Genomic DNA, 17745 nt, shown 5'->3' on the forward strand with positions numbered 1-17745 from the left:
TCTGCTCTTAACTATTTTATCAAGATTTGTCATTGCTCTCCTCCCAAGAAGTAAACGTCTTCTGATTTCCTGGCTGCAGTCAGCGTCTGCAGTAATCTTTGCGCCCAGAAATACAAAGTCTGTCACTGCCTCCACGTTTTCTCCCTCTGTTTGCCAGTTATCAATCAAGCTAGTTGCCATAATCTTGGTTTTTTTGAGGTTTAACTGCAACCCGGCTTTTGCACTTTCTTCTTTCACCTTTGTCATAAGGCTCCTCAGCTCCTCCTCGCTTTCAGCCATCAAAGTGGTGTCATCTGCATATCTGAGATTGTTAATGTTTCTTCCTGCAATTTTAACTCCAGCCTTGGATTCGTCAAGCCCAGCACGTCGCATGATGTGTTCTGCATACAAGTTGAATAGATAAGGTGAGAGTATACAACCCTGCCGTACTCCTTTCCCAATCTTAAACCAGTCCGTTGTTCCGTGGTCTGTTCTTACCGTTGCTACTTGTTCGTTATACAGATTCCTCAGGAGGCAGACAAGATGACTTGGTATCCCCATACCACCAAGAACTTGCCACAGTTTGTTATGATCCACACAGTCAAAGGCTTTTCATACTATTATAAGTCCATTTAGTTGTGAGCTTCATCAGACCGGAGTAAATCACAGTTCCCTTCTCCAACCCTGCTTCTGTTGCACAATGCTTCCTCTTTCTCAACTCAGAAGAAAGAGGAAGTAAACAACATCCATGTGGCCCATTTAGTGGCCCATTCTTATCGCGCCGCTTTTCCTGCACACAGCAGGAGATAGCAAAAAGTTCCATCTCATAAATAAATCAGACTTACTGGGGTCTTTTTTTTTTTTTTTTTTTTTGTCATGGGAAGAAGGCTTAAAGGGACGGGAGAATCACAGTTGGTGGATGACAAGGAGAATGGGACCCACGAAAATCCATGAGTGCCCAGTAACAAGCATGCAATCAAATGCTCATCTGATGATGCTCTGTGACTGCCAGCATAATAAACATCTTATTTGCATCCCCAAGTTAAAGGCATGTTCAAGTCAGGAATCTGATTGCATGGTGCTGTTTGTTTTAGGTGAGTTGCACAAGCTGTCACATACACACAAATGTGAAATATTTCCTTTCCTATACTATAGTTTATCAGATGATTGCTCTGATTCCTGCAATTCCTATGCTAGACAAAGGTAATTGTATCTTTCTTCAATTACGTTTGTAATTTAATGTACACTCTCTCCTGGGATATTGAGAGGATCAATTCACACAATGACAAAGTGCTTAAGGAACCTGCTATGGAAAACACCATGAATGCAATTGAAAGGAAATTGTCTTTATAATCTACAACAGAAAGACCACAGATAATTGTTAGTTTGCAGCATTTTTTCAGAGCGTTGTTATTCAACACTTCTGGGAGGGTTTCACTTGGGGTCTTTATCACAGAAGTTTAATTCTAAGCATTTGGTTTGTCATTCTGTTGTACAATTCAAAAACCTCTCAAGCCCGCCAAATAAGCACTTAACAGCACCATCCTATGCATGTTTTCTTAAAAATCAGTTCTATTGTATTCGCATAGGAATACAAGCTGAGTTATTTTAGGCTGCAATCCTAACATTCTCACTATTGAGATTTCCATTGAAATCCTAAGCATAGCTGAAGAGGAAACACACATTTTTTATTTATTTATTTGTTCATTACATTTCTATACTGCCCAATAGCCAAAGCTCTCTGGGCATTTGACAAAAATGCCAATGGTATTTACCTCTAAGAAAACACCAATAGGATAGTGCTGTTAAGCTGAAAGGTTGTGCCCCCTTATTTGGGATTAAATCCTATTGAACTCAGTGGTGTTTAAGGTAGCAATCCTATGCATGTTTAAACAGAAAAACGTCTTGCAAGTCCCAGTATTCCCTAGCCACAATGCTGGGCCTTGTAGGACTTTTTTTCTGTCTAAACATGCATAGGATTGCACCCAAAAGCATGCATGAGGGACATTATAGAGAACTGATGGCTATATTGACTTCTGTTTTATATGGAGCGTTAGGATAGATGTTCTTTGATGTCCTCTAACTTCGGCTATTGGGCAGTATAAAAATGCAATAAATAAATAATATGGGCATGTCTCCATTAAGAATTTACGCACGTTTAGATAGGAAAAAAAGTCTTACAACTCCAAGCAATCCCCAGCCAGTTATGCTGGGCTTTGGGGTTTTTTACTGTTGTTTTGTCTAAACCTGCCTAGGATTGCACCCTAATTTCCTTCTGAGTAAACACGTCTAGGACTGCCGTGGGAACAGAAGGACCCGCAAGGGAGAAGCGGGTCTTTCGCAAGCAGAAAACAACCCCGCTTAAAACCTGGAATCCTCCCAGCAACTCGAGCTTTGAGCCAGAGAGAGAGACGCGCATTTAAAGAAGATGGAAAGGGGAGGCCCCGTGTCTTTTGCTCGGGCTCCGGCTTCTAATCAAGCCGCAAGAAATGGTGCTAAGTAAGTCGCTGCGTCACGGCGATCAAGAGTCTGGGCGAGAGCGCACTGCGCATGTGCGAGAAGGAAGGCAAAGCAGCCTTTGAAACGACACCCCTCCCTCCCAATTCCTGGGGAAGCGAAATGCGCACGCGCGGCCGTTGCAGTGGCGCATGCGTGGTGGGGCAGGAGCTGTTGGCGCCTCCGCCCTACGGGGGTTGAGCCGCCGGTTCTGTTCTTCCTGGCCGGAGCTATGACTGACGGGCTCGGGAAGGCGGAGTCGGGCGCCCAGGTGAGGCCGCGGGTGACGCCTCGCCTCGGGTGGGTGGAGGCGGCACCAGCATCTCCGTATTTCTTCTCCCGTACCTGGGTCAGAGCGAGGACAGTCCTTGTGGCCCAGTATCCCGTTTCCACCCGTGGGCTCAGCTAGATGCCCTTGGGAAGCCCACAAGCAGCGCAAGAAGGCAAGCAGCCTTTCCCCAGGCAGATAAGATGCTACTTATGGACATGGAGGTTCCGCTATAGTCCCCCTTCCTTTATGATACTGGCAGTTTTATTTTAAATCCCTTCCCTAATGTTTGTCTTCGCTATTTTACTTTCTTTCTTCATTTGGATTAGAGCCCTCTGCAATCTTAGCCAGTGTGGTATAGTGGTTAGAGTGTTGGACTGGGACTCACGAGATCTGGGCTCTCGTCTCCATTCGGTCATGAATGTAAACAGCCCAAAGAGCTTTGGCTGTGGGGCGGTATATAAATGTAATTAAATAATAATGATGATGATGATGATGATGAAGGTCACTGGGTGACTTTAGGCTAGTCAGTGACTCTCAGCCTAACCTACCCGACAGGTTTGTTGTGAGGATAATATGGAGATGGAGACCATGTATGCAGCCTTGTGTTTCTTGTAAGAAGAAAAAAGGTGGGATATAAATGAAATAATAAATAAATTCTGTGTGCTGGTTAGGGAATGCTAGGAGGTTTTTTTTCTATCTAAACATGCATAAAATCTGACTTTTGGGGGTTTGTCCCCATAAAATGATGCACAAAAGGCATGAGATACAGTATAATAAAAATTGTGTGATGTGTGCATGTCTATGATGCACGTATGTATTAAACAGAAAAGTGTGCAATACTTGAAAAGACTTCTCTCATGTACAAGCTATTTGTGGTCTCAACTAAAGGCAACATTGAAAAGAAGGTATTCAAGACCCAAGTTGGGAAAGGCTGCAGCTCAGTGATAGAGTGCATGTTTTGCTTGTAGAAGGTCCCAGGTTCAATCTCTGCCATCTTCAGGTAGGGATGGGATAATTCCTGTCTGAAGAGCTGTTTTAAAAACAACCCAGAACGCCTTGCGCTAACCCAAAATTCTGGGTTGTTAAGGGGGAAACAACCCAAGTTTTAACCCAACAACAAACCATGGGTTAAAACCCTGAACTGTTTCCCCCTCAATATCCCGAATTACAGGTTCACGTGGCGCTACAAATTACCCAGGAACGGGATGGAAGGCATTTCTGGGTAGTTTTCTAAACCAGACGTGAAGCAGGAGCAGTGAGTGGGCAGGAGGCAGCTACCGAGTCACTATCAACAGTACTGTGCTAGATGTACCTGTGGTCTGGCTCAGTATAATGCAGCTTCCTTTGTTCCACCTAAATACAAGTATTGAAGGCCCAGATGTAAGTCTATCAAAAGGGAGTCCTGCAATATTGGGGGTACCACCGAGACCTAGTAGCCACCTGCACCCAAGAGTTGCCACTTTTTTTCTGGCCTTGGGTCATGTGCTTTAACAGCAGCCTGATGAATAGAATAAGCCTTTCCGAGACTGAGTTTTTATAGTGGAATTTATTAGGTCAGTAAGATTTTTTAAATCTGTTTGGAATGTGATCAAAATGACAATCTTTAATAGTTCATTTATAAGGATTAATATTTAATATCTAAACCATTTGGCTTAAGCCTGTTAATAGAGACTGGCTTTTGTTTGGTTTTTCTTTTTCTTTCTTTCTGGAGAACTGTTAGCCGACTCCCCTGGGATGTTGCCCACCGCACACAGCATGATGCTAAGCGGCTGCAGTTATTTCACTTTAAAAACTAGAAAGTAAATATACACAAGAAAAGCAGGTGCATTAGCACTTAAATTAGCTGAATAATTTGCATATGTAGTTAAGCACCTGCTGTTTGAGAAAAATATGTGAACTTTATTATATTACACTCATATTTAGCCTATAATAAACAATGACTCACATACTTCTTGAGAGCAAGTAGCAAAGGGAGAGGTGTTGGAAGAGAAGCTGCTGAGTGGCATAGATGACACAGGAAGCTGCCTTTGGCCAGACGAAGGGCTCATCTACACCAAGCAGGATAATCCACTATGAAAGCGGTATATAAAAGGCAGGAGCCACACTACTGCTTTATAGTGGTACTGAAGTGCACTGACAACTGTTGGGGCCCATTGACACATCTACACCAAGCTGGATATAACACTATGAAAGTGGTATATAAAAGGCAGGAGCCACACCAAGCAGGATGTAGCACTATGAAAGTGGTATGTGTCAATGGGCCCCAAAAGTTGTCAGTGCACTTCAAAACCGCTATAAAGCAGTAGTGTAGCGCCTGCCTTTATATACTACTTTCGTAATGGAATATCCTGCTTGGTGTAGATGAGCCGTTTATGTCAATCTAGCTGAGTTTTCTCTCCTCTTAACAGGCAGTGGCTCGCTAGGACCTCAGACCGAGGGCCTTTTCATCACTTGCTATTTGAGGTACTTTTAACTGGGGATGCCAGAGATGGAACCTGGGGCCTTCCACAAGCAAAGCATGTGGTCTGTAATTCTGCCCCACAGATTCTGTGCAGAATATATTGGCTAAGTATGTTTGTACATCTTGTCTGTGCATAAAGTTTCTATATTTAGAACCATCTAGATTATTTCTATTGGGAAATGAAAATGGAAGGTACTGTAATTAATTTCCATTGTGCCATTGCTGCTCTAAAATGCAAAAGATCTTCACTATCGGCCCTCCTGTGCAGATGAAAGCATGAGAGTTAAAACTCAAGTAATGATTTATAGCTTGTTTTCAAAGAATTATTACCCAAACAAATAAAAATTAGAGAAAATAATCTTGGATACGAAGTTATTAGGGCAAACATATTACATAGATTTATAATGCCTAGTCATGTAGCAGTTCTATGTCTGTCTTCTGGCACCTCAGGATATTTTGTGGTATTAAAACAAAACACCCCATTAAATTGTGAGACTTGTCCATCTAACACAAAAATCCATATTGCATTAGGCTCCCTGGCTCTGTTGTCCAGGAATTTGTTGGTAAACGTCATGAAGCTTGCAGACCATAATAAATGGCCCATTGTATCTAGAAAGCCTCAGCATAAGACAAATTGGCAAATAAAGAAGAAAGATAGTTTGACCTTTTCTTGGCTGCCTACATGGCTGTGTTTCAATCCAGCCTGCATTGGGAACCAAGACTACTTTGGCTGATTATCTTCCAAATAGGTTCTGGGGGAGAACAGAAGTACAATTCTCGTAGTCCTACATCACTCAACAGATTTTGACACAATGGGCAACCTCATATGGTGGCACTATGTAGGAGTTGTCACGTTCTTTTCTGTCATTTATTTATTTTATTTTATTTATTACATTTTTATACCACCCAATGAAGCTCTCTGGGCGGTTCACAAAAAAGATGCATTACGAGCTTGGGCTCAGATGTTATGGCTCTCAAAAAGGAGGAGTTCTAGGCATACTTCATTTTAACATTCCATCGCTCAAGAGGATGGTCAGCACCTGGTTAGAAGTAGCTGAGCAAGTTCCCTTACAGACACGTTCACACAACCCTCAGAGGAATAGTTTCACCTTTGCTTTTGTTTAATATCTGAAGTTGCAGAAAGATCATCTGGATGTTTGACATGGCGAGGACCCTCAAATACGTTTTTGTTTTCAGTCAGCCCAAATGGACGAGGGGCAACCAAACAGCAAATAAATCCAGACAAGATTTCCTTCTGCTTTTAAACATGCTACAGTCTCTCCTATTCTCAAGAAACCTACTCTTGATGTGCTATCTCTGTCTAACTACCGTCCTGTCTCTTTGTTGCCTTTTGTTTCAAAGATCCTGGAGCGTGTGGTCTACTCTCGTTGTCATGATTTTCTTTCTAGTAACTCTGCTCTGGATCCTTTTCAATCTGGATTCCGTCCTTTGCATTCCACTGAAACAGCCCTTACTAAGATTACCAATGATCTTATTGCCAAGTCTAAAGGCCTTTATTCCGTTCTTATTCTCCTTGATCTAACTGCAGCCTTTGACACGGTTGATCACGATCTTCTTTTGGATTCCCTTCATGACCTCGGATTTTGTGGCTCTGTCTATAACTGGTTTGCCTCCTATCTAGCGGGTCGCTCTTTCAACGTGTTGGCTAATGGCAGCTCGTCTTCTTCTTTTCCCCTTTCAGTAGGGGTTCCGCAAGGCTCGGTGCTTGGCCCGTTGTTGTTTTCTTTATACATGTTGCCCTTGGGTCTTATTCAATCTCATGGCCTCCAATATCACCTGTATGCCGATGATACACAATTATGTCTTTCATCTCCGGATCTTTCTCCTGATGTTCACGATCGTATCTCGGCATGTCTTTCAGATATCTCAGCTTGGTTGCTTCACCGTCGTTTGAAACTTAATATGGCAAAGACTGAATTGCTTGTTTTTCCTCCTAAACCTTCTCCTCATCTCTCATTCTCTCTTACTGTCAATAATGTTACACTTACTCCAGTCAAGGAAGCTCGTAGTCTTGGCTTTATATTTGATTCCTCGCTTTCCTTTATTCCTCATATTGAGACAGTAGCTAAATCCTGTTGTTTTTTTCTGTATAATATTGCCAGGATTCGATCATTTTTGTCTGTCTCTTCTGCCAAGACTCTTGTTCATGCATTGGTTATTTCTCGGTTGGACTACTGCAACCTTCTTCTCACTGGCCTTCCTTCTTCTCACATCAGTTTGTTAGTTTCTGTTCACCACTCTGCTGCTAAGATCATTTCTTGGCTTGCCGCTCTGACCATGTTACTCCACTTCTGAAATCTCTTCATTGGCTTCCAATTCACTTCAGAATCCAATATAAACTTCTCCTGTTGACCTACAAAGCTTTTCACTGTCTAGCTCCTTCCTATCTTTCCTCTCTCATCTCACACTATTACCCCGCTCGTGCTCTTCGCTCCTCTGATGCCATGTTTCTCACCTGCCCAAGGGTCTCTACTTCCCTTGCTCGGCTTCGTCCATTTTCTTCTGCTGCCCCTTACACCTGGAACGCTCTTCCAGAACATTTGAGAACTACAAGTTCAATTGCAACTTTTAAAGCTCAGCTAAAAACTTTTCTTTTTCCTAAAGCTTTTAACTCTTGATTTTGTTCTGACTTTTATACTGTTAGTTTTACTCTACCCTGTGGCTGTTTGGTGCATTCTCTTCCCCTCCTTATTGTTTTATTATGATTTTATTAGATTGTAAGCCTATGCGGCAGGGTCTTGCTATTTACTGTTTTACTCTGTACAGCACCATGTACATTGATGGTGCTATATAAATAAATCATCATCATCATCATCATCATCATCCTGCATATCTAGGGAAGGCAAAATTACACAGTAGGAATCTATACATTTGTCCTAAATTAATCAGGTTTGCGGTTTAGGAGTGCTCCTGAACCTAGCAGTCTTCTTAGAAAATCAGGTAGAGGCAGGTCATAGGACCACTGTTTAACCTGGTTTGTTAATCTGCAGACTATTATATGTATTCCAATATATGGGGTGTCTAGTGATTATTTGAACAACTGTTGGTCATCTTGTCATCTGTTGGGCACTGTTGACTATTTTATCGTGTACAGTTGGTTATTTTTGGTGACTACAGAGTCCTCTGGCAAGAGTGACCAAAGTGACAGCTGCTGCTCTAGTCCTGCCGACAGAACTCGCAATGGCTAATGGGATACCAGCGGGAGGACGGGGGTTGTCAATCAAACACACCATTGACTAATAGTCAACTCGATGCTGGCCTTAATTGACACCAAGGATGATTATAATCACGTTGTATGGGGAGCACCCCCTTGATAATCAACCGTGGAGTTGACTATTAACCCACCATTGACAATTGTGTTGTCCAAATGCAGCCATAGACTTCAGAAACTAATGCATACCCTCCTTTTAAGAAAAAATTGGGTTTCAATGTGTATTTTATGTCTGGTTCATATCCCCTTTATTCTGGCTTCTATAACTGATTTGTTATATATTATTGAAGTCATTAACATTTTTATTGGACTCTATATTGTAATGGAGTGTCTTGTAAGTGGCTTTGAGCAATATTGTTAAAGCTCCATAGAAATAAACAAGACAACCTTTATAGAGCTGAAGTCACACTGTATTCTGCTTACAACATGCATACTTTTCTGTCCACAGGTATTTATTTGGATACTGTGGGTGGGGCCATGTATAGAATTTTAAAAGTAAATGAGATACACATACAATTACACATTCTACAAATCATTTAAAATCAGCTGCTAGGAGGTCATTGAATTCACACTGAATTTGGAGTAAAATCTATACATTTAGCTTGTAGATTCAGTATTTTTAGTAATAGTCTGCGTTTTTCTTTGTTCCAAAGCTGCTTGCACGGCTTGAGGGCAGAAGTTCTATGAAAAGTCTCGAACCGTGTCTCTTTGCTGACGAAGGATATCCCGTTAATGGTAAATAAATATTTACAGTAATAATTGCTTGGCAGTTCCGCTAAACAATTATATCATGTCCAGAATATGAGGGGATCTATTATAAAATGTTCTGAGTTATGTTAGCTTTGTGTATAAGGAGAGATTTTTACATGGAGTCCAAGCTTGGGAGTCCCCAACAAGCACTAACTTCATGCCCAATATACATTCCCCCGCCCTATATTGCATATCTCTCCCACACCCTCTTCCAAAGTTGCAAACAATAAGAGCTATGTGACCCAGTTCGGAATTTTAAGGAAGCCCTGTTTTGTTATAGACAAATCTTAGAATCAGAATAGCAGAGTTGGAAGGGGCCTACAAGGCCATCAAGTCCAACCCCCTGCTCAATGCAGGAATCCACTCTAAAGCATCCCTGACAGATGGTTGTCCAGCTGCCTCTTGAATGCCTCTAGTGTAGGAGAGCTCTTGCTCTCATCTGGTATGTAAGTCATGATAATAGTTTTCTGGTTGCATTGTATGGAGTGTGTCTTTAAAGGACTTTGAGACTTAGAAATGAAAGTTCTAAGTGAGAGAATGGTCCTTTTCTTCCTTCCCTCCTGAGAGAGATTTTCAATGAATTTCAAAATGTTCCATTATTCTGTATTATTTCCTTTAGCCCAATTATTCTTTGAATATTCTTTGAATTATTCTTTGTAACATCCTCTGGAGGCTAGGTAGTGGTTTGGGAAACTCTGCTCAGAAAGTTGCAAACATGTTGGTGCAAACCTACGTTTCCCCCCTCCCCCCCGCCCCCCAGGCTCTACTCTCTTTGTCTATAGTGCCATTTATTCCCAGCTAGTTCATGTAAATTCAGAAAATGCTTCAATAAAAGTCATCCTCTTTTAATTCTGCTCGATTGCAGCAGTTAAATATGCACAAGGGTCCACGGACATTTACTTTAGAGTAGAATGTGGTGCTGTGGAAAGGTCTTAAGGGACAGATTCCTTACAGCTATCCCCTCTTCTATTCCTTCCCCCAACCAGATGGTTCCTGGCGGCCTTATCAGCTTGCTCTCAGGTCTGGTGGTGCTGCTGCTGAATGCCAGGTCAGTCCAAAATAAAATCTCTCTCATCCATGATCTGATTGTGGATGAGGGGGCTGACCTGGTATGCATCACTGAGACCTGGGTGGGTGAACTGGGAGGGGTTGCTCTCACCCAGCTCTGCCCTCCTGGGTACTCAGTGCAGCACCAGCACAGACTCGAGGGCCGGGGAGGGGGGGTTGCCGTGGTCTATAGGAATACAATCTCCCTCTCTAGGCTTCCTGTTCAGTTTAGTGCTGGTCTGGAGTGTTTGTACTGTGTGTTGGGTACTCGAGACAGATTAGGGATTCTGCTGGTGTACCGTCCACCCCGCTGCCCCACAGTCTCCCTGCCTGAGCTGATGGAGGTTGTCTCGGACCTGGTGTTGAGGACCCCCAGGATGGTGGTTCTGGGGGATCTCAACTTCCATGCCGAGGCTGCTGTATCCGGAGCGGCTCAGGACTTCATGGCTGCCATGACAACCATGGGGCTATCTCAACATGTCATCGGCCCAACACACGCAAAGGGACACACGCTTGATCTGGTTTTCTCAACTGGGCAGGAGGATGGTGATCTGGAAGTGGGGGAACTAACATCTACCCCCTTGTCATGGTCAGATCACTTCCTACTGAGGTTTAGATTCTTGGCGGCCTTTCCCCTCTGCAAGGGTGGGGGGCCTATTAAAATGGTCCGCCCCCGGAGGCTAATGGACTCCGATGGATTCCAGAGGGCTCTGGGGGATTTTCCTGCTGGTATGGCTGGTGCTCCTGTCGAAGCCCAGGTCGCTCTGTGGAATGCAGAGATGACTCGGGCGGTTGACACGATCGCACCCAAGCATCCTCTCCCTCTGAGCAGAGCCCGGTCAGCTCCTTGGTATACACCTGATCTGAGGGCAATGAAGCAAGAGGGGAGACGGCTAGAACGCAGGTGGAGGAAAACTCGTGCTGGGTCTGATCGAACACGGGTTAGAGCTCACTATCGAGCCTACTCTGTGGCGGTGAGGGTGGCAAAGAGGCAGTTCTTTTCCACCAGCATTGCGTCTTCTAAGTGTCGTCCGGCGGAGCTTTTCCGGGTGGTTCGCGGCCTGTTACACTCTGGGCCAGGGTGAGAGATGGAGGAACCCTCGGTAGCACGCTGTGACGAGTTTGCACGGCACTTTGAAGATAAAGTCGCTCAAATTCGTCATGAATTGGACACCACACTTAATGCAGCTCCACTAGTAGAGGCGTTCAGAGCGCCGTCCGGTTCAGTTTTATAGGATGAGTTTCAGTTATTGAGGCCCGAGGATGTGGACAAGGTGCTTGGCCAAGTCCGGTCGACCACCTGTGTGCTTGACCCTTGACCCTCATGGCTCATTAAATCAAATAAAGAGGGGATCGCCGGCTGGGTCCAGGAGGTTGTAAATGCCTCCTTGAGAGAGGGAGTGGTGCCGGCCTCTTTAAAAGAGGCGGTAATTAGACCACTCCTGAAGAAGCCTAATCTGGACCCGGAGGATGTTAACAACTACAGGCTGGTGGCTAATATCCCTTTCCTGGGCAAGGTTTTTGAGCGGGTGATTGCAGGACAACTCCAGGCACTCTTGAATGAAACGGATTATCTAGATCCATTTCAATCGGGTTTCAGGCCTGGTTTTGGAACGGAAACTGCCTTGGTCGCCCTGTGGGATGACCTCTGTCGGGAGAGAGACAGGGGGAGTGCGACCCTGTTGATTCTCCTGGACCTCTCAGCGGCCTTCGATACCATCGACCATGGTATCCTTCTGGATAGGTTGTCTGAGCTGGGAGTTGGAGGTACTGCGTTGCAGTGGTTCCGCTCCTACTTGGATGGCTGATTCCAGAAGGTGGTGCTGGGGGATTATTGCTCTGTGCCATGGCTCCTAAGCCATGGGGTTCCACAGGGCTCTATCTTATCCCCTATGCTGTTTAACATATACATGAAGCCGCTGGGGGAGGTTATCCGGAGATGTGGACTGAGGTGTCATCAATATGCGGATGATACCCAGCTCTACCTTTCCTTTTCATCAAACCCAGGTGAGGCAGTGACTGTTCTGAACCAGTGTCTGAGCACGGTAATGGACTGGATGAGGGCTAACAAACTGAGACTCAATCCAGACAAGACGGAGGTACTGTTAACGGGTGGTTCATCTGTCCGGCGAGGTGATGTTTGCCCTGTCCTGGACGGGGTTGCACTCTCCCTAAAGGATCGGGTCCGTAGTTTGGGGGTGCTTTTGGATCCAGAACTGTCACTTGAGGCACAGGTGAACTCAGTGGCAAAGAGCACCTTTTATCAGCTTAGGTTGATATACCAACTACGCCCTTATCTGGACAGAGATAGCCTAGCTACAGTTATCCATGCTCTGATAACCTCTCGCTTGGATTACTGCAATGCGTTATACGTGGGGCTGCCTTTGAAAACGGTCCGGAAGCTTCAGCTGGTACAAAACAGGGCAGCCCGTTTATTAACAGGGACTGGCCGACGGGATCACATTATGCCAGTCCTTTTCCAGGATCATTGGCTGCCAGTCCAGGTCCAGGCCTGATTCAAAGTGCTGGTATTGACATTTAAAGCCCTAAACGGTTTGGGGCCAGGTTATCTGAAGAAACGCCTCCTCCCATATGTACCTGCCCGGACCTTAAGATCATCTACAGGGGCCCTTCTCCGTGAGCCCCTACCAAAGGAAGTGAGGCAGGTGGCTACTAGGAGGAGAGCTTTCTCCGCTGTGGCACCCCGGTTGTGGAACGAGCTCCCCAGAGAGGTCCGCCTGGCGCCTACACTGTGCTGCTTTCGTCGCCAGCTGAAGACCTTTTTATTCACTCAGTATTTTAACACTTAATTTTAACTTAAATTTAAATTTTACTGTTTTAACTCTGTATTTTAATCTTATAATCTTATAATCAACTTTGCTGTGTGGTTTTATCCTGGTTGCGCTTTTTATACTGTATTTCGTAATTGTGTTTTTAACCTGTTGGATGTTTTTTGTGGTTTTAATTTTTGTGAACCGCCCAGAGAGCTTCTGCTATTGGGCGGTATAAAAATGTAATAAATAAATAAATAAATAAATAAATATTAAGATACAAAGGGGGAAAAGATTCTGCAAATGAAAGGTATATGTGTTTGCGCTGAAAGCTAAATGCTTCTGTCTGCCTCTTCAGTAGCAACCGCCTTTCTAGCTTAAACACTTGTCTCTTCATTGTTGAACAGGAGATATTGTTGAATTCCACGGTCCAGAAGGAACAGGAAAAACAGAAATGCTCTATCATCTTATTGCCCGTTGCATTCTTCCAAAATCAGGAGGTGGCTTGGAGGTTGGCTTGCTTTTTATCGACACAGACTTCCATTTTGACATGCTGCGTTTAGTGACTATTCTGGAACACAGGTTGTCCCAAGGCACAGAAGAGATGATAAAACAGTGCCTCGGGAGGTTTTTCCTTGTTAACTGCAGCAGCAGCCCTCAGCTGCTTCTTACCCTTTACTCTTTGGAAAATATGTTTTGCTCTCACCCTTCCCTCTGCCTCCTGATTATTGACAGTATATCAGCCTTTTATTGGATTGATAGAGTCAATGGAGGGGAGAATCTTAGCCTGCAGGAAACAAACCTAAAGAGATGTGCCCAGTTCCTCGAGAAGCTTGTAAAGCAGCACCATTTAGTTCTGTTTGCAACAACACAAACAATCATGCAGAAATCTCAGAACACGGCTGAAAACTCAGGAAAACACAGTGATGCAGATATGGAGTACCGCCCTTACCTATGTAAATCATGGCAACAGCTGATAACCCATCGAATATTTTTCTCGAAACAGTGCCATCCAGGCAACACCAAAGGATTTTCAATTACTACTTGTCATATCCGAAATAACAGTATTGTAAAACGTTCGTTTAGCATTACAGAATGTGGAATTCAATTTTAACATTGAACTATTTTTAAAAGTGGACTACATTGACTCTACAGTCAAATTCGTTTAAACTTTATAATGCCGGTTTTTTTAAAAGCCTAACTTTTACATTTTTGTACCAATGTTTCCTAGAGTGTAATTAAAAAAGTACACGCTTAACAGGTTTTGTGCTACAGAAATCATTCAGCTTTACACGTGTGAAGTGTTGAGACTTAATAGAAAAAGATTAGCCATCCATCAAATCTAATACAAATCAGCTGCTTATGGCACACATGCTACAGAAATGGAAGCTGATTGTGGTTTGATCACTGTACAGTTGGCCATATAGGATTATGTTAGCACATTAGTTGGCACTCAGCACGATGCATGCCTGAGCTTAATAAGAACGCACACCAAGTTCTCCCCTTCTCACTAAACATTTATCTTTCAGGTTCTAATTTTATAACCACGTATCTGGGAGTAAACTCAGTTAAATCCAATGAATCTTACTTTTGTATAGACATGTATAGGATTGCTTTGTCATTTAGGTTTTATTGGACTGCTCTCTTTAGGCTTTGGTTTGAATTGCAGTTCTAAATATTGGAAACCATGCATGCAGTGACAAAACAAACCAGCAAAAGTTCCTGGAAAAAACTCAGACTGTATGGGGTCCAAGCAGAACATTTGTGTTCCGAATTCATCATGCAAGATATCAAAATTCTGAAAACCCATTTCTCCTAAAGAAAAATGCCCTGCAGTTCTGGCAAGAGAAAACTGAATTGATTTTTTTATAGTAAATGCTAATTGTATTGGCTTTTGAAAGCTTAAATCAAGGGTAGGCAATTTGGGGTTGGGGGGCACAGGCACGTTCGCCTTTTTTCCCTGGGCCTGGGGTTGCATTTGCCATTTCCCCCCCTGGGAATCTCTGTCTTCCCCTCTCTCTCTGTATTTTCTCTTTTCTGCTCCCCGCCACCCTGTGGATTCCCTGTCCTTTTCTTTGTGGATTCTCCTTTCTGCCGCCTTCCACTTACTCGCTTGGGTCCAACACTGCTTCTCCTTCCTTCCTCTTTGCCACCCCCCCACCTGTACTCTCTCTTTTCCCTGCTTCTCTTCTTCCCTTCTGCCACACCCACCACCTCTTCCTCTGGGAAGTGAGGAGTGAAGTCAGTTACCTATTGCATCCCATTAACCATACACTCTATATTCAAGTTGACACCTCTGACTTACTATAGATCAAGGATTCTGACACAAAACTCTCAAATTGTCCAGTACATCTGCACAAATACCTGGTCAAAGGCAACCAGTTAATACTCACATTTTTTTTACAGGTGAAGAACACTGAGGCTAAGCTGAGTGACTAGCACGATGCCAGCCATAGCAAATATTTTCCCTTTTACTTCTGAGTTTTCTTGTTGCTGTTTTAAGAGTCAGAAACTCTTACTGATCTACTGTAAATCAACCGGAGATCTGCAATTACATCCTGATCTATCTTCTGCTGACCCTTGGTGCTACTGCTGTGAAGCCCCTGCTTCTTGTAGGTGCTAGCCCAGCATTAGAAGGTGATGGCACCTGGAGCAGATTCCTACAAGTTGCCCAAAGTACCTGCATTGTAGGGTTCAGTGTAATAATTAGTTGTTATTGCTGGTCAGATACCAATGATGCTGGTTGAATTACTGTTCCCCAGTTCTGGTGCCAATCTTCCGGAAGTGTGTTGGGGATCCATGAAAAAAGAAAAATACCAGTACTATTCTCTTGCTCCTACTGGTGTGAAGTTATAAGATATGAGACCCACATGGGCCATTCACTGTCTACAACCAACATTAAGTCTCATTAGCTTTATACTTTTGTCACTTTGCATTTTAATGTTCTCTTTGGCCTGCATATCAAATCCAACTGCAAAATATGAAAATTACTGTACAAAGTAGACTTCTACTATCACTTCCTTCATTGAAATGTTTCTTTTGAAACTTGTTTTTCTTGGTTAAAAATCTATAGGACCCTTTTGCAGTTCAAGGTTTCCCCACGGTCTTGTATACGATGTCACAGCCTTGTACACAATATATTCTCTTGCTTTTAAATGTGTAGTGAATTATATGTAACCTTGAATTTAAATTACCTACTCCACGGGCTATGCAAAAAGAATATAATGATTCTGATAAGATGAAGCTTTAGCTTTTCAGATTTAGTTTTTATTGTTAGCATCCTTGTGGTTGCATCAAAGGCATGGTTGATCAAAATAAGCTCAATTACTGGGCAGACCTTGAACAGAAATGAATAGACTTACCTATGAAATGTTTATTGTGGAATTAAAAAAGGGCCATCCACTAGATATGGGAGGGAAAACCTTTGGCCCTTCCAATGTTATTGAACTCACATTTTTAGCACCTGTTGCCAATGATGAAGGATGATGGAAATTGTAGTTCAACAACCCTGCAATTGATGATAAAAGCATTTGAGTCTTGAATTTATGCTCAGACTTTGCGATAACCATAAGGAAATATTAAGGCCTGGATTCTCTCCATTAGCTACTTACGTTAACATTGAGAAAGTAGAATCATAGAGTTGGAAAGTGCCTATAAGGCCATTGAGTCCAACACCCTTCTCAGTACATGCACATCATGGATACACTGCAATAATTTGTTGCTGGGCCCACTTGTGAGTATCTAATCAGGTGTGGAGTTTTTTATCATTTAACCATAATAGCTTAACATGGATTAGTGCCAGGTCATATAACAGCCATGTATATAGGTTGTATATGTAGGTGCAGTGTGAGTTTTGAGCTTGTGTGTCTGCACACACCCAACACACTGTGCACCCAGTGCAGACATAATTGGTTAATCAATTATTTCAAAATCTTGACAGTCCATAAATAGTAGAATACATTGAAGTCCATTTTTAGAGAGAGTATGTCATCTTATGAGCTTCCCTGTATGCTCAGATCTTCAGATAAAGTCATGCTGTGAATGTTTTCCTCATTAGAATCATAAAATAGCAGAGTTGGAAGGGGTCTATAAGGCCATCGAGTCCAACCCCCTGCTCAATGCAGGAATCCACCTTAAAGCATCCCTGACTGATGGCTGTCCAGCTGCATCTTGAATGCCTCTAATGTGGGAGAGCCCACAACCTCCCTAGCTCTTTGATTCCATTGTTGTACTGCTCTAACAGTCAGGAAGTTTTTCCTTATGTCCAGCCAGAATCTGGCTTATTGTAACATGAGCCTATTATTCCATGTCTTGCACTCTGGAATGATAGAGAAGAGATCCTGGCCCTCTTCTGTGTGACAACCTTCCAAGAACTTGAAGTATTACTCCCTTAGTCTTGTTGTCAGATAGCTTTCTTTTCCTGAGCAGTAGAAAATCTTTAGATGGCATGTAATGTCCTCCCCTGGCACAGCTTTGAAAAGTAGAAGCAGATACTTTGAAAGTCCCCAGACTTCCTCATAACATCAGAACTCAAACACATTTGATGAAAAATCCCATTCCTGACCTTGTGGTCAAAGTGCCTCTTTAGAGTTGTTTTTTCACATGTTTAACTTTCATTATGGGTGGGAGGCTACATGAAGGCAAACACCTCACATATAAAGACTCAAAAGATTGTAGTAGATAAGAATGACCACAAAACAGAGATTGGAATTGGGAGGTTCATTCCTTTGGGGCACAA

General features: G+C 43.2%; 1 protein-coding gene across 2 annotated transcripts; it reads left to right on the forward strand.

Moving 5' to 3' along the window:
* Nucleotides 1-2672: 2672 nt before the first annotated feature.
* Nucleotides 2673-14265, forward strand: XRCC2 (X-ray repair cross complementing 2). Of its 2 annotated transcripts, XM_063147069.1 has the most exons (4): nt 2678-2746; nt 3302-3372; nt 9093-9174; nt 13415-14265. In XM_063147069.1, the coding sequence occupies exons 3-4, from the start codon at nt 9123-9125 to the stop codon at nt 14119-14121; spliced, it is 759 nt and encodes a 252-aa protein (XP_063003139.1). In that variant the 5' UTR covers nt 2678-2746; nt 3302-3372; nt 9093-9122; the 3' UTR covers nt 14122-14265. The 2 variants fall into 2 exon arrangements, with proteins under 2 accessions (XP_063003059.1, XP_063003139.1); XM_063146989.1 differs by lacking the exon at nt 3302-3372 and having other exon boundaries at nt 2673-2746.
* Nucleotides 14266-17745: the final 3480 nt, after the last annotated feature.

This window comes from Elgaria multicarinata, chromosome 1, assembly GCF_023053635.1.
Source record: "Elgaria multicarinata webbii isolate HBS135686 ecotype San Diego chromosome 1, rElgMul1.1.pri, whole genome shotgun sequence".
Taxonomy (NCBI): domain Eukaryota; kingdom Metazoa; phylum Chordata; class Lepidosauria; order Squamata; family Anguidae; genus Elgaria; species Elgaria multicarinata.

Bases quoted from the DNA above. Each gene is read 5' to 3' on its own strand.
- XRCC2 (XM_063146989.1), top strand. From the start codon at position 2,708: ATGACTGACGGGCTCGGGAAGGCGGAGTCGGGCGCCCAG. The intron at 2,747-9,092 runs GTGAGGCCGCGG...TTTGTTCCAAAG, and splicing joins AGGCGGAGTCGGGCGCCCAG to CTGCTTGCACGGCTTGAGGG. The intron at 9,175-13,414 runs GTAAATAAATAT...ATTGTTGAACAG, and splicing joins CGAAGGATATCCCGTTAATG to GAGATATTGTTGAATTCCAC.